A 21,687-nucleotide genomic window follows, 5' to 3' on the forward strand; every position below is an offset into this window, starting at 1 on the left:
TAATGGGTTGTAGGGTTGTAAGGACAAATGAGAAAGTGCTTAGAATTAACCCATAGTACGTGCTTCATAAGTTCTGTTGATGATGATGATGACAATGACAGCATCGGAGATGGTGGTGGTGATGCATCGAAGGTGGGCTCCTGAGAGGCGAAATTTGATCTGGGCTTTAAAGGATGATTAAGAGTTTGCAAGACAGAAAAGGAAGAAGTCACCACTGTCCAGGCAGTGTGACCTTCCCTCCAACTCCCATGCTCTAAAGGGAAGGGGTAGGTGATTTGAAAGTATCCCGTGTTCATTTGTTCATTCATTCATTTGTTCATTCATTCCCTCATTCAACAAGCCTTTACCCAGCAGCTCCGGGATGCCCAGGCCTGTGCTAAGCCCACAAGAGATGGGAGAGGAGCAGACACATCCCTTGCCCTTGGGAAACTTAGCTTGAAGCTTAAGTTCCAGGAAAGGGAGGCCCAGCAGAGGAAGGCACTGCCCTGGGTCCAAATGTCAGACCCCAGGCCTGAATCAGGCTCGGTCAGGGCAGGCAGCGGCCCCCCTCGTGGGCTGAGGCGCAGCAGACCGCAGACAGTGCCGGGATTCAGAGAGGCCAAGAGGGGTCCATGGCTCAGCTCTCGTGTTCTTGGCTGTGTGCTTGGTCCTCTCCAGTAGAAATCCCCCTTAACCCTCCCCGTGGGCCCAGATGACAGGTGTTGCTTCTCCTTAAGGACTAAGAGTCTGAGCCTGGGAGAGACTGAGTGGCTTGTTGTGAGTCCCAAGGAGCAACCAGCCGCCCCACTGCCCAAGGCCCTTTCCTCCCCCAGGCAGTTCCTGTGGAGCTTCCGGCTGCCGGGAGAGGCCCAGAAGATTGACAGGATGATGGAGACCTTCGCCACCCGATACTGTCTCTGCAACCCGGGCGTCTTCCATTCCACAGGTGCCGGGAACTGGGGGGTGGTAGAGGGAGGATGGGACCCGGGCACCATAGCCACCCCATCCCATCAGGCTTCCCCCAGGCACCCAAACCCTACACTGGGGACCCAAATCCTTCTGTGAGCCCTTGCTAAGTGCAAGCTCCTTGGCAGGCCCTGTGTTGGGTGCTTAAAATGCCAGTGGCCCCTGCTGGGTCCTTGGGAGGGAGGCCTGGAAACAATGGCACAGGGTGGCTGGGGCAGCAGCCATGCTGATCAGAGGTGACCTATTTCCCTGCTGTTAAAACAAGTACCACACCATGGGGGAGTTCAACAACAGGAAATGATGGGCTCACTGCTTCAGAGGTTAGAAGACTTGCTTCCTCCTAGGGTCAAAATCTTCAGGCCAGCCAGCAATCCTTGGGGTTCCTTGGCTTTCCCATCACATGGCAAGGCACATGGCGGCATCTTCTTTCTCTTCTGAGTTTCTTTGACTTCCAGCTTCGGACCGTTCCCCATGGCTTCCTATCCCATGTCCAATTTCCTTGCTTATAAGGACGTCAACCATACTGAATGAAGGCCCACCCTCATTCAGATTGGGAATGCCTTAATTAATAACATCATCAAAGATCCTATTCACAAATGGGTTCACATCCTCAGGACAAGGGGTAGGGGTATTATGCCTTTTGTGGGGCCATGATTCAATCCCCAACAAGGAGTCAGCAGGTCTAGGATGGCTTCCCAGCAATGGGGTGTGAACAGGGTTTCAAAGGATGAGTAGGAGTTCTCCAGCAAGTTAAAGGGGAGAAATGGCCTTTTTGGCAGGAGTTTCAGTGTGAGCAAAGGCCCAGAAGCACGAAACAGCCATATTGCAGGATATCGGAGGTAAGGGAACATAGGAGGAAATTAACCAAGGTCAGTCTTAGAGGTTTTTTCCCTGCTCCCCTACTAAAGTGGCCAAATGTCCAAACAGAGATACCCATAGGACAGGGTGGGGGTGGAGCCATCATGACAGGATTGTTCTGGCCTCTTCTTTGTCTATAAATTTATAATTATAGCAACAATAACCAGTTTCATCTCTTGAGCATTTGCTGTGGGCTAAATGCTTTACACATACAAAGTCACCCAATCCTTGCATCAACACTGTGAAGCCAATACTATTCTGTTTTGCTCTTTTGGAGCAGAACACAGACTCAGAGAGGTGAAGTGACTTGTCTATGGACACACAGTAGGAAGTAGTAGAGTCAGGATTCAAACTGACTCCAAGGTGTGCAGTATTAACCACTTTATTCATAGACGTATGTCATCAGGAGCCAGATCAGTGCTTCAATGCCCCTCCAGAGCATCCCCACTTCACAACTCTCCAACCTTGGCTTGGTTTCCTCCAGTGAAGGAGATCTCACTGCCTCATAAAATTGCCTACAGAACCAAAAGTGACTCCCTGGAGCTTCCCCACACAAGTTCTTTGGAGAATGCGAGCCAGTGACCCTGAGCACCACAGGTGCTGCTGCTCCTTACCACCCCACCCCCTCCTATCCAATCCCTTTATCTCCCCTTTGGTTAGCTCAGGACCTGCTCAAGAGTGAACACCTTTCCCTAAAGCACAGAATCCAGAAGAACCCCTACATCAGTTCTGCTGACACCCCTGAGGTGAGAGGTGAACAATACCCCCCAAAGCCCCAGCCTTAGAGAGCCCTCTGCTGGCACCTGGTCCTCCAGAGCCCCGACCACCTAGGGAGGGGTGGGGCCAGGCCACCATCTCTCCCCTTCCAGGGCTTCTTTCCCATCCAGCAGCATGCACTGATGGTGCTCAGGAGACACAGCAAAGCAGAACAAGCATTTCAGCCTCACTGGAAGAGAACCAGGTTCCCGCCCACCTGCTCGTTGCTCTAGCCGAATCTCCTTCCCTTCCCACCACATTGCCCTCCACCGCAAGCTGCTTCACTCCCTCAGGGCTTTTGCATATACTGTTCCCTCTGCCTGGAATGCTCTTCCCCTTGCCTGCCTCTACTGGGTTCTTCCCACCCTTGGCCTGCAGTTTCAGGGCCTCCTCCCAGGCCTGCCCTGCACACACTCATCCTTACTCTCCATCCTTGCACTCTGCTTGCTTCTTAGAGAGCAGTTACCCTATTTTCCTAGTTCTAAATTCATTTGGTGTTTGCTTATTATCTGTCAGCTTCACAGTCTAACCACTGCACAAGGGCAGGGATGAGGTCAGGTCTACTCACAGTGAATCCCCAGCCTGCAACACATAATAGATGCTCAATAAATGTTTGTAGGAAGGAATTTTTAAAGCACTACATTTGAGTCATAGTCCAATTACTTCTTCACTGTGCAAACTTGGGCATGTAACTTAAGCTCCTTATGCCTCAGTTTCCTCATCTATAAAATGGGGGTGGTAACAGTGCCTGCCTCGTAAGGTTGTCATGGGGATATAAAGAGCTTAGCACAGGGCCAGCACCAACCACAACAGGCATCACTGTTAGCACAGGTAGGGTCATGAATATTCTAGAACATGAAGCTACTTCAAAGATAAACCTCCTGATGTCACAGATGGGGAAACCAAGGCTCAGGGATGGGAGGCGCTACCCCAAGGTCAATCAGAGAGTTGGGAACACAGCTGGACTTTCCTGGCTCTGTACCCAGGGCCTAAATATACCACAAAAGCCCCAAAGTGGCAATCACCTCCCTCCCAAACCGTCAGCTAAGCCTCGCTCTCATACACGTGAGCGTCTGAATAATGGAACGGGAGCCCCAGCTCCGCAAGCCCACAATACCAGCAAGATTACAAAGCAGCGCGTGATTAAGCCCTGAGAGTGTTGCCAACAATAAGTGTTCTCCAAGTTCCGAGGAGGCAAAAAACAGAGTGGGCAGGAGGGCTGGGAGGGCCCTGGGCGGGGGGGGGCCCGGGCTGGAGCTGAAAGAGAAAGAGGGATTAAAGAGCTAGAACAGAGAAGAGGGGGCGGGCCCGGCAGGGGTCCCCCCACCCACCCCCATGTGAGCAGAGGTGCAGGGCTGGGCAGGCAGCCAGGGCTCTCGGGAAGGCTGTGACCAGGGCAGGCTGTTTGGAGTGGGCAGTTAAGCGAGGAGTGGGGTGGGGGGACAGTGAGGAGGCGCGAGGCGGGAAGGAGGGACGATGGCCAGGACCGTGACCCGCTGTCCCACCCCACAGACACCTGCTACGTCCTGTCCTTCTCCATCATCATGCTCAACACCAGCCTCCACAACCCCAGCGTGCGGGACAAGCCACCCTTTGAGCGCTTTGTGTCCATGAACCGCGGCATCAACGACGGCAGCGACCTGCCGGAGGAACAGCTGCGGGTAAGAGGGTGCGGCCCTGGGCACCCCCGAGGGGCCTGTCCTAACAGGGGCCACTTAGCTGTACTTCCCAAGGGGGGGCCTCCTGAGACGGACCTCAGGAACCCGTGCTGAGACGGGCCACCCTGAGAAGCGTGTCCTGAGACACCACCGCCAGAGAAGGCCATCTGTCACAGAAAAGCCACCACAGGAGAGGTTGGGCCTGAGATGACCGTCCCAAGAGTGAACTCAGCCTTGAGAGGAATGTCCAGGGATAGACCCCCCAGGAGGTGCCCTGGGGGACCTCTCACAGTCCAGGACTATTTCTTGGAATCCGGGGTTCTTAATCTCTCAGCGTGATGTTGCTAGGAAAGTCCTGTTTCTGTGCTCAAACGCCTCCTTCCTCTAGAGGGGAGGAAATTACGGTCCTCTGCAAGGCACACGTTAGCCATGGCAAAGCCAAGAGAATGCAGGCCTCCTGCCTCCCTGTCAAACACCTCCACCCCCAGCACAGTGTACCAGGCACAGGGACCCAGGGGTGAATCAAGCACAGCCCCTGACCAAGTTCAGGGTTTGGTGGGGAGATGAAGTCAGTGAGAATAACCAGTGCCACATGGTTCTTGTTTACTGACTAGGAGACATGGAAGCCATTGCTGAGGGAAGGGTGGCATCCTGGAAGACACCACAGAGGAGGTGACTTTTGAACTAGGCCTTGAAGGTTAAGTGGGAGTTTTCCCAGAGGAGAAGCAGGGAGAGTACATTCTAGAAAGAGGAAGCTGCCAGAACCCAGGCCTGGCCTGGCTGGGAAAAGGAGAGGCATTGAGTGGGGTTGGCTGCAGACTGTGATGGGTGGCAAGGTGGGGCCGGGAGTGTCCAGGGCTTCGAATAACAACCCCAGGAGTTTGTCTTATTTCCCACGGGCAACACAGAGTCAGGAGAAGTTTCTAAACATGGAGGAGAGAGATTCAGAGCCTGGCTTAGCAAAAGTGATTTGCTGACTCATTTCAAGGACTAGAGATCCCCCAGCACTAAACAGAGCTTCAATCCCTGTCCTGGTCAGGGCGAAACTTAGCACCCCGCAGTCTCCCGTCTCTGTGATCTGGGTGGAGCGGGTGTCTTGGAAGATTCTGGTAGCCCCGGGGGTCTGAGATCTGCAGCATCCTTTGCCTATTGCTGCTTTGGACTCTAGAGGACAGAGGTCATTGGGGTCTACTACATAGGATAAGGGCCAAATCCCGTGTCATCCCATCTGCCTTCCAAGTAACCATGGAGAATGCTCACCGGAGCCTGGAGCCCCTTTGCTCAACGGGGACAATGGGGACAATAAAACCTGCAGCTCAGAGCTGCTGTGGGTTGTAATTAAAAAAAAAAAGTAAAGGGCACAGCTTCTGCCAGGCACATAGTTCAGGCTCTAAATGGTGGTTTATGTCGCCATTAAGAAGAATTAATTAAAAAAAAAAAAAAACAGCACTTAGTAAAATGCCTGAAACATAAAAGGCTTATTGGCAACTCATCTCATTTTTTGGCTTCTCAAGGCCCAAAGCTGGGCACACCTCGTCTGGCAGGTAATGAGTTAATTACATCTCCCAGGGACCTCCATTATTGTCATCAGCCCCCAGGGAGCCTTCCTAGGCAGCTGTCTTCTTAGGCTTTTTTTTTCCCCAATTCAAGTCTTTCGTTAATAATAATGCTGCTGGGCTTGTGTAGAGCTTGTAACTTTCTTCTCCTAGGGCTTTGGGGTCTATTATCTCAATTTAGCTTCCATATCTGCCTGGGGGGTCGTCGGGAAGGGTTTATTATCCTCTCCAGCTGCCAAGAGAGGTAGGCACAGGGTAGGGAAAAGAAAAGAACGCCAGAGGCAGCATGCAGCCAAGTCCCTGCCACGGTGCTCAGGCTGTGTGACATTAGGTAAGGGGCTTGACCTCTCTGAGCACCAGCCAGTACCAGTTCATAAAATTAGTTTAGAAATATAAGGCCAAGTGTCCGGTGTCACAGGAGTGGCCAGTCAATCCAGCAGCTTCCCGGCAGCTTCTCAAAGAGAGTCGTACAGTGCTGGCCTGAGCTGTTTTAAGTGTGTCGCTGCTGTGGATTTGGGGGCACTGTCACCCCTTCTCTGGGCCTCATTTTTCACATATGTAAAGCCAAGACTCAGCTTGAAGCATGCCCAGATACTCACAATTAATCATTTTGCTGAAGGATTCCTTGTGAAGTGACTACAGCTTGGCCCTGCTTTTAAATTGAAGGACTCAATTCCAGAAAATCACAATTGCATGGCTACATTGCCTAAGGGAGCATGCCTTGGGAGTAGGGCCCGGCAGGTTGAGCCGCTGCAGGCTAGTCATCCAGGTGGGGACAGGGCAGAGTGCCTGCAGGGCTGCAATGAATGGTCAGGGTCTAGGCTCTTGGGGACTCCAATCCCAGTCCACCCTGGGACCCTGTGGCCCTGGGCGTGAGCCTCTCTTTCCTTATCTGCAAAGTGGGCTAATAATGCTGCCTTCAGATTGTTTTCCTGAGAAGCAGGTGAAGGGAACCTGGAGCCCTGGCATTTGACCTGTACCTGGAAAACACTGAGTGGGAGAGCGTGGAGACCCTCACCCTAAGGGATGCTGGGAGGAATTGGGGGCTAGTGGGGAGGAGTGGAAGGAAGAGAGGGGACAAGAAGGGAGGAGGGGTTCTCCACCCTCCCTGAGGCCTGGGCAAGGGCATCGTCTCCCAGCCCAGGGCGTCCTGCTGTAGGCAGCCCCAGCCCACCTGCCCTCGTTGCAGCTTCTCTGCTGGTTTACATAAACCAGCTCCTCTACCCAACAGCTCAGGGAGAGCAGGCAAAGAAAGGGGGGTTAGCGGGGTCCCCTGCCCCCTCATCCCTGCCCCATCACTCACGCAGGTGCATGAGTATGCACATGCTGCCCCTCCAAGGAAACTTGGGAATCCACCTCTAACAAGAATAGTGGGATCAGAAGACAGACCCCAAAGGGCTAGCTCCTACCATACAAGGGTGCCCTGCTGTCCAAGTGGGCTTCAGGCCCTCTGTCCGCCCCTCCACTGACATCTGACCACCCTCCCAGGGCTCACAACTGGTCCTCCCAGAGTGAGCTGAGCAAGAGGGACAGAAAGGCTCCTTAATAGGGAGCACGAATCACAAGTGACATCCATCCAGGTATTCTCCCCCAGAGCCGGGGACAGGGTCTGGGAGAGCGAGCCCCTGAGACTCTGATTTTAATGGGCTGAGTTGGGTTGTGCATCTCTAGCCCCAAGCACCTTGGTGGAGGGAGGCAGGGTGGTGTAAACCTGATCAGAACACTGGGGAAGACAGTCGGTTATCAGTGCTGACCACGGCCGGCTCAGCTCTAAGCACCTTATGTTTTCATTAAGTCCTCCTGACAGCCGTAGGCAGCAGGTACTGTCTTTTATAGCCAGGGTCAAGAAGAGATAGCTGGCCGGGGAACTCAGAGTTTGTGAAGAGTCTAGATTCTAACCCATGTCTGTTTGGCTCTAGAGCCCTGCACTCTGCAGAGACCAGAGGGCAAGATTTGGGGACAGACAACTCACTGTTTTCCCAGCTATCAGCTACCTCCTGGCTAGGGGAGTCTCGGCTCATGTCACTGAAAGATCAAGGATCTATTTGGCTTCAGGCAGGTTGGCTGCAGGCTTAGCTAGATCCCGAATCCCGTGGCATCAGGACTCAGCTCCCCTCCTCTCCACCACTCCCTCTCCCCAAGGGGTAGCCAAGTTGGCTCAGGAAGCCCCAGCCTTCCTTCTTGCTTAGCAGCCCTCTTTCTGAGCAGTTCAAACCAAAGTCCCAGAATTAAGTCCTATTGGCTGGCTGGGGTCACATGTCCCTCCCTGAGCCAATCATTGGGGTCAGCAAGAGGAACTGCTCTGACTGGCCATTAATCCCCCCACACCCCATCTGTCCCCCCCCACCCCCACCCCAGCAAACTGGACAGAAAGTAGGGGACAGGTGAGTCTCCAAAGGAAAACCAAGGATGGGGGTGTGGATGCGGGGCCAGCAGAGATAGGGTAAGGTGGCCACTGTATTTCTGTTCCTGCCCACCCTGCCTGGAGGTAAGAGCCTGGCCCAGTGGTTTGGTGGGGGCTGGTGCAGGGTGGTTTTTAACAGGAGAGGCTGATGTTTATAAGGTACAGGAAATGTGGGTGGACTGATAAAGCAACCGCAGAAACTGCCGGCTCCCCCTGTGGGTTTTGTGGGGCCCCCAGTCCCCTTGTCTGCCACCCTGCCCACCCCCTCGGGCCCTCCAAATATTTGTCTGCACCGACAGCTCCGCAGGAGGGGCCTTCCGGACACAGGCCCTGGTTCGAACAGCCACACCCCCTGGGAGTTCCCAGGGCTTAGCCAAGCCGGAGGGAGGGCACCAGGGTTTCTCCAGCTGCCCAGGGGCGTGGGGAGACAGGAGGTAGGAGCTGCAAAAATGGGAAACTGGTCCCTGCTTTTGCCAGCCCACAGACCGCTACAGTCAGGGCTGAGCCCCTGCTCTCCGGAATCCACAGGCAGAAGATATGCTTCAGACCCCACCTCTGCCAAGCCCAGGGAAACCTGCTCCGGGCCTGCACCCCACCCCACCCCCGCCCCCGCCCTGGACTCCTGAGCTCAGAATGGCCTTTAAAAAACCAACAAATACCATCTCTAAAACGCTGGGAGATCAGGCAATACTTATGAAATTTTCCTTTTAAACTTTCAAGGGAACAGTCTGAAAAGCAGTGCGCACGTATATAACAAGGGAAAATGATTTAATTCTCTTAGCAATGGTGACACTATGTTGTGTCTGGTTTTAATAAGCAGAAATAGACAGTATTGAATCTGTTTTTCCAAACACTTGGAAATCTTGGCAGGTCGTTCTAGACTTGGTTGGGGGGATTCAAAAGACACAGCCACGATCCAGCACTGACATCTCTGACTGGCCTGCAGGGAGATCCCAGCTCTGGTACGCATGCCTCCAGTGATAAGGACCTCATTACCCTACAAGATTGTCCTTTCTGGTTTTTAGCAGCTCTAACTACTAGAAAGTTCTCCATGGAAAACTGAAATCTGTTCCCCACCCCCACTATTGGAGTCCGCTGGGAACAGGTTATTTCCCTCTGCTGAGGAGAGGGGCCTGGGGATGGGAGGTCAGCACCCCACCTCTCAGTCTCTCCTTCAGCGGGGCCTCTGAACACAGGGCAGCCAAGCCCCATCTTCCCGGCAGCTCCCCTGGACAAGCCCTGTTTATCTGCCCCCCTTCCCCCTTGGGCATTGCCCAAGGAGGCCCTGACTCTGGCTTCTGTGACCCAGCGTATGCATGTGTGTGCATGCTTGTATGTGTGTGTGTGCATGCTTGTATGTGTGCATGTGCACTTGTGCACGCCCAGGTGAGCATGTACGATGAGGCAGCGGTCCTAGCCTCGAGACCCATGCTCGTGTCTCAGCACAAGGATGACATTCTCTAGCTCACTCACCTGGTCTGTTTGAGTAGCACTGGGTGGTCAGGTGGAGGTGGGGCGTGTGCTCCCTTCTCCTACCTTCACCTTGACATGTAGGAGGGGAGGGGCTTCTGGCCTCAGTGTCATCCGTTTACTCCCCCCAAGAGGTCAGTGTGGTTCTCTCTGTTTCTCAGGATGTGGCAGCTCAGAGAGACCGAGGGAGCTGCCCACAGTCACAGAGCCGCTCAGTGGTGGACGGGGTTTTAACCCCTGGGGTTTTCCTGCAGGAGGAAACTTCATCCTCTCAGACAGCAAACAGTTGCCCCCTGCTGTGGGCCAGGCCCCGGGGTGTGAGGCCCAGGCCCGCCCCAAGGAGCCCTGCCTGGCCTAGTAGAGGAGGTCCGCCCTGAACAAGGGAACCCATGTCAGAGCACTGGCAAACGAGGAGCAGCCACGCACATGTCTGCCAGCTTGGCCTCTCCGAGGGGCTGACCCTCGCTGGCTCTCCCCTACAGTAGCATGTGGCCTGGGGCAGGGAGGCATGACACTGGGGGTGGGCAAGGCCAAGCCCAGGGTGGGAGAGGGACCACCAAGTAAGCCAGGGGCACCGGGGAGGGTTTCCCAAGAGGGGCCCGAGACCCACCAGGAGCTAACGGGACGAGAGAGTTTGCCCGGACGTGGAAGGGCTTGCCTGAGGCCACAGAGATCAGATCCTAAACTTGGGGTGGACAGCACAGCAGGGTCTCTCCCTCCCTTCCCTCGGGCAGCACCTCTTCGACAGCATCAAGAGTGAGCCCTTCTCCATCCCGGAGGACGACGGCAATGACCTCACCCACACCTTCTTCAACCCGGACCGCGAGGGCTGGCTGCTCAAGCTGGGTGAGGGCCCCACGGCACGCGCCTGCCCGCACACCGCTGGCACACGTGGAGGCACTGGCATACCCGCACACACGGGCCGACACGGTCATGGACACATGCACTGGCACGCCTGCACAAGCGGGTGCATGGCTGGCACACACGTGCTGACATGCCTGCGTGCGAGGGCACACACACTGACACACCTGCACACAAAGGCACATGTGCAGACACACACACACAGACTCATGGGCAGCTTCAAGGGTAGAGGCGGGCGGCTACAGGTCTCCCATGCCCAGTGCAGCACTCCGTCCCACCCATCCATCCGTCTGTCCTGGGAATAGGGGTGGCAGCTTGGGAGCAAAAGCCGAGCTGGAATGGGGGGAGAGACAGACAGACCTGCTACGCTGTCTTGGTGGGAGCTGCCACCACACGCCAGGTGCAGGCAATGTGTGGCAGAATGTGGCTTGGGGGTGAATTCTCTGAAGACAGCTAGGGAACCAGGAGGGCTTCTGCCCTGCAGAGGTGCTGGGGGTGGGCAGCATGGGGGTGGGCGCTGCAGCTGTGGCCACCGCAGAGCCTGGCGGGGGAACCACAGGGCCCTGCCATCTGCCTTCCCAGCAGCCTCCCCAGCAGTGGTGGTTCAGCGGGGGGCCGTGGCCTGCGGAGGCAAGCGAGAATGGATACCCCCCAGATGCCCGTCCAAGCCCTCCACGTCTCATGCCCACATCCCAGTCTGTCCCTCTCCTACTGGCTGCTTGGCCTCCATTTCTGCCCTCACCAGCTCTTCTCATCCTGACTCAGGGAGGAGAGGGGCCTCTGGAGTTGCACAGCCCTGGTCATGTTCCTTGGCCTCAGTTTTCATAGTTGGAAAATGGGGATCAGAATTTCTGGGAGGGTTCAGTGTGCAGAAAAATGGCTAATAATTTGGGCTCTGGAGTCCATGCTGGGGTTAGAATCTCAGCTCTGCTGTGGGTCCTTGGGCAGGTGTCTTAGCCTCTCTGTGCCTTGATTTGCTCATCTGTAAAATGGGGCTAATAACAGCCCCTTCCTCATTAATGAATAAATACTTGTAAGAAAGTTCTAGAAGAGTGCCAGGCAGCATGGCCGTGGGTGAACCAGGGTGCTGATGGCAGGAAACTGCAGGGAACGGCAAGAGCCATCCCTGAGACCTAGTCACAGAGGAACCTCGAACCCTGGTCATGTGTCTCAGGGGAGCCTGGGGTGATGGGATCTGTGAAGATATTCGATGGGAGAGGAAAGGTAGGGGCCAGGCTAGGGGCTCAGGGACTCAGGTGGGGCCCAGGGGGAACCATTCAGGGCCCCACTTGTCCATGGAGGGCAGGAGTCGGTGGCCCGTGGAGGGGCAGGGCCTGATGGAACTGCCCTCTTGGCCCCTCGCAGGGGGCCGTGTGAAGACGTGGAAACGGCGCTGGTTCATCCTGACAGACAACTGCCTCTACTACTTTGAGTTCACCACCGTAAGCTGGGGTCCCTCTGCCCCTCCCCACCCAGCCCCCTTTCCACCTCCCACCACAGCAGTCAACTAGTAGAACTTGATCCCCTCTGAGATAATTCAGCTCACCTCCATGCCCAATTTACAGATGGGGAAACAGAGGTACAAAGGGGTGGAGGGACCGGGGCAAGGTCTAAGGCAGAGCCAGGGCTTAAAGTCAGGCTCCTAACGCCCAGCCAGTGCCCTCCACACACCGCTCCCCTCCCCTCGACTGGGGCTGGACAGGGTCTGGGAAGATGTGCTCACCACTCCTTGGGGTTGGGGAGCCTCACAAGTTCCTGCCCTTGGCCTCTGGTTTCCATTTGCTGGCCCTGACCTTCCTCCCCTTTCCCTGCAGGACAAGGAGCCGCGGGGGATCATACCCCTGGAGAACCTCTCAGTCCAGAAGGTCGATGACCCCAAGAAGCCAGTATGTGTTGAGGTTTGGGGGATCCTGAGGCCAGAACTGCTGGGGGGTTCCTAAACCAGAGTGAGAGGAGAGGGCACTGGGCAGGGCTCTCCAGGGTCCAGGCCGCGGCCATCCCCATCTCTGTGTGGATCAGTATTGCCCTCCCTCTCCCACTTGGAGCTGCAGACCCTGGGGCCAAGCCAGTGTCATCAAAAGGGCCCGATTTCAGTTGTCACATGGAGCCTCACTCTGACACGGGCTGGGTGACCCCAAGTAAGCCACTGCCCCTCTCTGAACTCCAGTTTCCCCATCCGTCGAGGTGGATTTTAGGGAGGTGGTGGATGGATCTGGAGCATAATGAGGGCTCAGTGTGGGAGCAGCTTTTCTTAGAAACAGGCCTGTTGGGGGCAGGGTGTGCCCTGCTGGATAGGGACACCTGCTGCTTGTCTGAGCCCCGGTCTCACCCAAGTGTCTCAGCCTCCAGGAGCCTCAGGGAGAAGCCAGCCCAGCCGCCCTCTCCTCCCACCCCCGCCCTGCCCTCACTGGCCACCTCCCCACAGTTCTGCCTGGAGCTTTACAACCCCAGCTGCCGAGGCCAGAAGATAAAGGCCTGCAAGACAGATGGCGACGGCAAGGTGGTGGAGGGCAAGCACGAGTCCTACCGGATCTCGGCCTCCAGTGCCGAGGAGCGGGACCAGTGGATCGAGGCCATACGGTAAGGCCTTGTCTGTAATCAGCTCTGAGATATCCCTCTTGCTCCAGCGTGCAAATGCTTCCGTCTGGCACGGTGGCAGCCCTGGAACTCATGGGAGTGAGGCACTAACTTTTGTGGGGCTATTTGGAAGATCAAGAGAGATGGCGTGTGCAGCTCTTTGCACAGCGCCTGGCACAGGCTGCCGCCAGCGTCAGGATCCCAAGTGACCCTGGGAAGGACTGCACTTGGCAGAGGGGGAGGGCAGGGCAGAGACAAGAAGGCCAGGTAATGGGTGGCCTACTTGGAAGGCATTGCCAAGCCCTAGGGAGCTGGTGCTGAGCAGTGTGGGGCCGGCCAGTGGGAGATGCGGCTGCCGAGGATGGCCAGGCCTTGGTCGCCATGGCAACAAGGTTAGGTTTCTCCTGGGGGCAATGGGGAGCCAGAGACTAGCAAGCAGGGAGAGGTACAGTCAGGTGAGGAAAAAAACGGCCACGATGTAGGGGCTGATTTTGACATGCCAACAATGGGCAATGGAGGGACAGATGTTGTCACCACAATCCAGGGGAGAGATGGAAGGGTCTAAAGTAAGGAAGAGATGGGGATGGGAGGGTAAATGCACATGGCGAGAGCATCCACCCTTGCAGGGCTTGACTTTGCACAGCCTGGTTCTCTGGGCACCGTGATCCCCATGGGGGTTCTGCGGCCAAGAAAGTGCAGTCCAGAGAGGGGGAGTAACCTACACAGAGTCATACAGCCAGGCGCTGGTGACTGGACTCCAGGCCAGGGCCCGTTCCTGCTCCCAGGGCTGTGGGGACGTGCGGGAACGCTGGAGGGACTTGGCGAGGCAGAGCTGTCAGGTGTGGGCAGCTGGGAGACTGGAGGATGGGCGGCAGCTGTTCCAGCCCAGGTGAGGACCCTCCATTGGCAGGACCCACAGGGGCTGGCAGTATGTTTGATCTGGGGGTTGGAGGAGAGAGAGGGTCAGAGGGACACAGCCAAGGGGAGCAGGAGGTGGTTAGGGAAAAATGTCAAGCAGGCACGGGCCTTGGCTCTGGGCCCATGGAGACTCCTGCGCGAGCGTGCATCCTGGTGACTGGAGAGAGACACGGATGTGGTTGCTGGCTGGGGGCCCTGGCCAGGGACACTCAGCCCCATCCTCACTGCCATTTCACAGATGAGGAAACTGAGGCCCCAGAGAGGAGAAGGGATTTGCCGGGGCTGCACAGTCAGGGAGAGGCGGAGCCTGCGGGGCTGCTGGCTCCCTTCCCTTTCCACCTCCTTCCAAGAGTCCCTGCTGGGAGCCAGGAAAGGGGGTCCAGCAACACCTGCGGGCAGAGCTCCGGAAGCTCTCAGCTCCCAATGCAGCCACTGGTCTCACCCTCTCCAGCCCTGCCCATGGGATTCCGAAGTCCCACAAGGCCGGGCTCAGCCTGGCTGCGTCTTTGCTGGGGTCATCTGGCCAGCTGCCCTGGAATGAGACCCCTTGGCCCAGCAGCCCAGCCTTGAGTCTTCTCTCCTCGTCTCCTTTCAGAGCGAGCGTCACGTGTGTCCCCTTCTACGACCTGGTGTCTGCCCGGAAGAAGAAGATCGGCAGCAGGCAGTGAGCTTCCGCGCAGGTGGCGCTGGAGACCTGGCGCCCTGGGAACCCCCCCTCACTCTCAGGGCACCCTCTCCTGGCCCACGGACATCATCACACTCCCCCACGCCCTTGAGCTGACAGTGGGGTGTGGTTGGGGTTACAGAGTACAGGAGGGTCTGGGTGGGAGGAGCCCTAAGGGCTGAGAGCCCGGCAGGGGAAAGCTCCCAGCCCCTGCCCCGAGTCCACTACAGTTGAGGGTGAAGAGAGTAGCCAAGAAGCCAGCCCCGGAGCTCAGCATCCTGGCCTCTGTCTCGGCCTCAGTTTCCTGGTCTGGGGAATGGGGCATCACATTCTGAAATGCCGTCAGTCCTCAAAGGGGGAGTTTGGGGTCCTTGGGCACCTCCTGCCCTCCGCGAGGCTGCCTCCTTCGCCTCAGGGGCCTCCGCGGGCCCCTGCCCTGTGCCCAGCCGCCCAAGCAGGGCCCACCATGCACACAGCGCAGCCCGTGGATAGGAGCCCTGGGAGATCCCAGGAGAGCTGGGCAGGAGCCCAGAGCCCGCAGATTCAGTTTCCCCTTCGTCCCAGCGCCGCATGGCCTCGACCGAGTCACCCTCCTTCTCTGGTTCTTGGTAGAATGAGGTGTTTGGGATAGAACGGTCCTGGCCCCTTCTAGCCCTCAGCCCCCAGCGACAGCTGGCACAGCCCCAGTGAGCTGGCTGGCCTCCCTCCCCTGGGGCCTGCGTCCCAACAGAGGGCCCACATTACACTGGGAGTCTCCCCGAGCTTCCAGTTGAGTCTCCTGCCCATGTTTACCGAGCTAGGGGGGTCCCCAGAGTGGAGACTGTTGGGAAGACAAGAGCAGAAGTGGGCTCCACCCTCAAGGATGTTCATTAGAGGAAGAGGGGCAGATGGGACCGCTCCTGGGAATGGCAGAGAGTGTCCCAGATACTTGGACTCAAGCAAGACTTGTCATATGACCAAGAGACCAAGAGAGCTGTGTGGGCTGTGGTTATCAGGAGGGCTGCCTGGAGGCGGTGGCCAAGCCGATAAGTGACACACAGCTCATGCTCAGAGAGGCAGAGACTTGGATCCACCTTCCCTGCTGGACTGCTGACTGGGGCCCTGCAGCAGTGAGGGGCAGCCCCCACCCCAGCATTCTGAGACCCTCTGCAGCGGCACCATCGCAGTAGAGCTGCCTTCCCAGCATCGCAGGTGTCACTGTCTCTGGGGAGGCCCCCGCCTGGGGGAGGATTCCACAAACAGGCTTCTTCCCAGAAGCGCATCTCACCCCCTCACACTGGCTCCTGGAGGGAAATTCCTTGGCAGGGTAACAGGAAACGGGGTTGCCTCTGCCCCACTGCCAGCCTAAGTGGGCGAGCAGGAGCAAGATGGATTCCCGGGGAGGAACGGAAGCTTGCCTGGCAAGCTGTCCTCCCCCACCCCACCCCCACGCATTTCCGTGGGGTTGAACACCTCAAGGGTAGAGTAGCTGCTTTGTGAGGTGGTGAGATCACTGTCTCTGGAGGTATGCAAACACCTGGTAGTGATATTGCAATGGATGTCTGTAGGAAGAGACCTTGCTGGATATCTGAGGACTTCTGCAGACCCCATGTCTGCTGTGAGCTGAGCTCCACCTCTGCCACCCACTCTGGCCCATGAAGGGGCAGCCTAGGCTGGTGGAAAGAGCACTGGGCTGGGAGTCAGGAGACCTGAGGTCCTCTCCTGCCTCTGGAACATACTGGCTGTGTTACCTTTTTCTACTCCCTTTCCCTCTCTGGCCCTCAGCTTCCTCCTCTGTCACTGAGGGGGAAGAATCAGTGGTTTTACAGGTGTGAGTGGTCTGTTTTCACTCAGGGTTGAGGAAAAAGCTCATAGCCCAACTCACCACTGGCTCTGTCTTCTCTGTGACTGTGTCTGCCGTCCCTGACCCCACCCTGACCCTTCGCCCCCTTCCCTTTCCCAGCTGAGGGCAGAAAGGCCAGACAGGGCAGGGTGGCACTCAGAGGGCCCTGGAACTTCATCCTCAGGGATGTTGGGGCTGACACGCTAGACAGGAGAAGTCCCCAGTGGCTGGGCCCCTGGGACTGCCAAGCCCAGCGAAAGGCAAAATAACTTACTAACAGACAGCAGTGTCCAAAGATGGAAAGAACTGCTGCCTTGTGAGACGAGAAATAAGCCCCTCATCACTGGAGTTGTGCAAGCGCAGGCAGGCTTAAATGATCATTTGCACTTGAATCTGATGATTTTCATTTATTTGTACTTGTAAGAAATATTTACTAAGTGCCTGCCGTGGGCCAGGCAGTTCTGGGAACTGGTGAAAGGAGACAGCATCCCTGCCCACTCAGAGCTTACATGTTGATGGTCCTGAATTCTAGGAGTCGAGGCAGTCATTGATTGATGTGTAGGGCACCCTAATGCAGGCCCCTGCCTAAAGTGCCAGCACTGGAGTCACCCCTTGAAGACCCTGAGGAGCCTAAGCGACCAACGTCGCCATGTGTTCTTTCATTCAGCCTGTCCTAATCCAGCCCCAGACGACCAGGACTGAGACAAGGAGGCAGGTGCAGACACCCAGCCACAGCCCAGGGTGGCAGGTGCTGTAACAGAGGGCAGAGGGGCCCGGGAAGGGCTTAGGCACCCACCTGAGAGAGGAGGGCCTGGCAGCAATGCGGATCTTGGTGGGAAGGCTCTGGCTCATGGCCTCACGCCCCCTGCTCCCCTCCCCAGGGAAGCCTGCACCCAGCTTTCCACCATCCTGCCACTCCTCGTTCTGGGCAGCAGGGGGCGCCCATCACACGTGGATGAGAAGTTCTGATCAGAGGCTCCCAGCCAGGACAGAGCCTCAGTCCCCCTGGGCACCCTGCAGGGATGGGGGACTCATGTGGTCTCTTTGGGCCTACAGGCTTGAGCACTCCAACAGACTCCCAGAGGGGAGGGAGCACTGATGGGAAGGGGCTTCCCTCCCCCTCCCGCAGGATACAGCCACCCCCCCACCCCCCCACCCCCGCTCAGCCTGGGGTCAGGATATTCCCACTCACCCACTTTCTGGTGGGACCCTGAGCTAGTCGCTTGCCCTCTCTGGGTGTTATTTTCCTCCTTGAGGGGTTAGGCCAGGTGATTTCCACAGCACAAATCTTTAACTGGGATTTCCGTGTGCCAAGGCATCTCAGTCAAGGGTACAGCCCAGCCACTGCCCTGGAGGGTAGGGGTTGGAGCATATGCAGAGAAGAAAGGACACTTACTGCAAGAAGCCACAGGGGGGCAATAGTGAGAGCCTTTCTCTACCATTTACCCCTGTGTTTTAAGCCCACTGAGCCTCAGTTTCCCATCAATAAAGAGGGGATAATGAAATACCTGCAAAGTGCTTAGAACAGTGCTGGGCCCTCCCTCAGGGCTCTATGCTTACTACTACGTACTGTGTTCTTGCTTTAGGGGATACAAAGCAGGCTGGGACCACTGGGGGAAGAAAGGTTCATGTTGGGGGCAGTGCAAAGATCTGGGAAGGTTTCTTGAAAGAGGTGCTCACAAAAGATGAGCAAAGTGGAGGCCTGAGCCTTCCAGCCAGAGGGTCCAGCAGAAGCCAAGTCAAGGATGCAGGACAGGGCAAGGTACTTCTGGGATTCCTGCGCCCCTCTCTCTCCCCACAAGCCAAAAGCAAGGCCACAGTGGGTCAAGAGGATGCACGATCCAGGGAGGCCAGACCCTGGCAGGGGCTGAGCTTCGGGTACAGTGCTGTCATCCCCTGAGTCTCCAAGGCTGCTGCAGCTCTGACTGTGTGATGCTGTGACTGGGGATCCAGTAAAGCTCTCTGCTGCTGAACGGAGCCATCCCAGCAGGAAGCAGAGACAAGCATAGCACGGGATGCCCTGGGGTGGAGCAGGAGAGGGCTAAGGGGACCACTGCCAGGCTCCTGGGCGGCAGACCCACCTCCCTCCTGGGGCCTAGTAACCTGCAGCTGGCACTAGGGCCCTGTACCTGGGACGCTGAGGGGAGGGGGAGGTAGCAGAAGACCTGGCGCATCCAGGAGCCCAGCGGCAGGTGTGAGAGACCTGGAGAAATTGACTTATTAGAGACGATGAAAGGAGCTAAATATGTTTGCCGGGCTCAGCGATGACTCAGGCTTTCCCCAGGGTCCGCCAAGTGTGAGCATCAAAGAATCATAGACAAGCCTCCACCTCCACCACAGCTTGCCAGCCTTGAGCCCGGAAGGACCACCTCGAGAGGGTCCTGAGGGCTTGGCCTCCGGCCTGAATGCCCCGCTGCCACCCACCCACCCCTGCCCCTGCCAGACCTCAGTCAAGGCGGCTGGACAGCAAAGAGGGGTGGAGACATAACTGGGTCAAAACCCGGGTCTTGCCAAGATGCTGTGTGACCTCGGACAAGTGCCTGACCCTCTCTGGACCCACACCAAGCTGGGGTGTGGAATTTAACGTGGGCATGTTCAGCAGACGTGACTCCCCCTTCCCCCACCCCACACCGAGCCAGGGCCCACCTCTCCCTCCAGCCTGGCAGTGTCGTTCCCACCCATTCATCTTCCTCGAGATACCAGTGAGCACAACAGCCACGTCTGCCGCTAACTACCAACTTCACTCCAGGAGAAAAGCCAGACTCCAGGGGCCTCGCTGGGGGACAGCCCACTCTTGGGACCAGGCTGAAGCTGGGCTCCAGGAGAAACAAGATGAATCAGAGGCGACTGCAGGCCGGAGGCAGGGGAGCCAGAGGAGGGAGGAAGGAGGTCCTCGGGCAGCAAGGACATAGGGGCTGAAAGGGGGATGTGAGAGGGGAGCTGGGTGCTGGGAGGAGCTGGGGTGTGGGGAGGCATCTGACAGGTGGAGTGTATGGGGCGTGGGAGAGCTGGGCCCCTCAGCTTCTCCTACCCCATCAGTGCAGGGAGGAGCTGAGGCAGGAGTGCAGGAAGGTGCTGCCACTTTTGCTCCCAAAGGAGCTGTTTAACCTCAGCAGTCACCCTTTGTTTTCTCCTAGCAGCTGGTGGCCCTCAAAGCCAGCCCGTCAGGAGCCAGTGCTGCAAATCTAACCTGCACCCCTCCTCACCGCCATGCCCAGCATCAATATGTCACAGCCGAAGCCACTAATTACAAGCATGAGCTAGGCAGACAATGTGCCTTCCAACATCCCAAAGCTCTCCAAAGGGGGTACTTTACCGATATGGGCTCTAAGACTCACAGACAACATGGGACCCAACTAGCAGGGCTGGAGCCAGGTGGAGCCAAGACTTTCTGGCTTGCAGACCCATATAGATTTAGGGTGGCCACAAATCCACCATCAGGCTGGGTCCCTTCTGAGAGTGCCGGAATGCTGGATGGGAGAGGACACCGGGCCAGTAGGAATAAACCAAGGCTGCCCTAGGCACCCCAAGGCACCCTAGAGATCAGACATGTTTACAAGAAACCCAGCAAGAAAGCAAGGTCAAAGGAGATGTCCAGGCTGTGGCCCTGTGACCTGGAAGGGATGAGACTCAAAGCTGCTTGGTCCTGGAGAAGCACAGGGCAGCTGTTTCACCCGAGGCAGACTGGGCTCCAGGCCTCTACCACCTCCCAATTCCAAAGAACTCTCTCCTTTAGAAGTATCCCCAAGTCCTGCCCCAAAGCAAAGTCACGTGGCCTGACAGTGAATGTGATGAGCCTGGTCAACCCACAAGCCTTCAGCAAATAGTAGCTGCCACAAGTGTTTTCTTGATGGGGTCTCCCTTGGGGAAATGAGAACAAAGGGTCTGGACAGAACCACCCTAGGTACCAGGTACCACCCATCCCATCCTTCAAGACCCATCGAACTGCCTCTCCTACAGGAAGCCCTCCCTGACCACCCAGCCCCCACGGCTCTTTCAAGACTCCAGAAGTTGCAGAATAACAGGGTGTCTTAGCCACAGAACCTCTGAAGGAGACTCAGCACCTGGTTTTATCCCATCCCAAAGTACTTATATTTTAGACCTTGGGTGACCTGATTTCATGGTTTGGGGCTGCCATGCTCGAGGGAGGGGGGTCGGCTTTGGTTCTGCTCCTGGACTGGAGCTCCCCCAAGCCCACCAGCCTCCTCATCTCTCTGCTTCCACACTGGGACCTCCAGCCCCATCTGGGAGTGCCTCGACCTATACAAGCATCCTTCCTCTTCCTTCCCAAGGAAACTGAGGCTCACAGAGGTTAAGGGGTGTGCCCAGGTCACCCAACACATAGGTTCCACAGGAAGAGGGGCCCAGGGCACAGCATTTATTGAGCAGATATCAGCTAATCTAATCCCCCCAGCAGCCCACAACTAGACAGGACTGTTCCCATGTAACCGATGGTTACATGGAGGGTCAGAGAGTTTGTTTACTGCCCAGAGTCACACAGCCAGGAAGTGGCATGCGATCAATTCATTCCCACTGAGTTGCTGAGGCCCAGCAACCAGCAGGGAAGCTCAGCACAAGTGGAGGATTAATTCCCGAGACCTTTCCGGTCCCTTTGAGCCTTTGAGGCTAACGCTTACCCTCTTCTCTTTCTCCCTTCCTCAAAAGATTTTCAATAAATATGGGCCAAGAGAGGGTCCAGCTTTAACCCAAATAAATTATCTTTTTAAAGAAAATGTTTGCCATGAAAAAATAATAAAACCTACCATTTGTAGAAAAGTAGAAAATGCCATGAACAGGAAGAAAAAATTAGACAAAGAATTCCTTCACCTGATACTACAAACATTTCGGAAGATTTCCAACAAGGCTCTGTGGTTTACAATTTATATTTCAGCAATTCTGCTGCACAGACATAGAGTTTTGTAACCTGTGTCCCTTCCTCGGCACTGGGAATCAATATTTCCCCACATGTACCACATGGGACAGGTTAGGATATGAAACTGTAACAAAGAACCCAGAAGTCTCAGTGTCATCAGGCACAGACAAGAGTGTGTGTCTTGGTCACACTGCCTGCCCAGTGGAGGGTTGAGGGGGGTCTCTGTCTGTCACTGCCACTCAGGGACCTAGGCTGAAGAGATGCCACCCTGACACTGTGGCAGAAAGGAGCAGGGCAAACCCAGCACTGGCTCTTCAAACCTCGG

General features: G+C 56.4%; 1 protein-coding gene across 3 annotated transcripts in view; it reads left to right on the forward strand.

Annotated features, from left to right (window-relative positions):
* Nucleotides 1–21,280, forward strand: part of CYTH4 (cytohesin 4) — a 55,231-nt gene extending 33,951 nt beyond the window's left edge. For 2 of the 3 annotated variants that reach the window (XM_077168745.1, XM_077168746.1), the window contains exons 7-14: nt 813–925; nt 4,072–4,220; nt 10,382–10,493; nt 11,874–11,950; nt 12,323–12,394; nt 12,934–13,088; nt 14,599–14,667; nt 19,630–21,280. In XM_077168745.1, the coding sequence (XP_077024860.1) occupies nt 813–925; nt 4,072–4,220; nt 10,382–10,493; nt 11,874–11,950; nt 12,323–12,394; nt 12,934–13,088; nt 14,599–14,667; nt 19,630–19,678 (796 nt within the window). In that variant the 3' untranslated portion in view covers nt 19,679–21,280. Of the gene's footprint in view, nt 1–812; nt 926–4,071; nt 4,221–10,381; nt 10,494–11,873; nt 11,951–12,322; nt 12,395–12,933; nt 13,089–14,598; nt 17,995–19,629 lie in introns of those variants that run through there. The other variant, XM_077168747.1, reaches the window with a different exon arrangement.
* The last annotated feature ends 407 nt before the right edge of the window (nt 21,281–21,687 follow it).

Source organism: Tamandua tetradactyla, chromosome 7 (assembly GCF_023851605.1).
Source record: "Tamandua tetradactyla isolate mTamTet1 chromosome 7, mTamTet1.pri, whole genome shotgun sequence".
Classification (NCBI taxonomy): domain Eukaryota; kingdom Metazoa; phylum Chordata; class Mammalia; order Pilosa; family Myrmecophagidae; genus Tamandua; species Tamandua tetradactyla.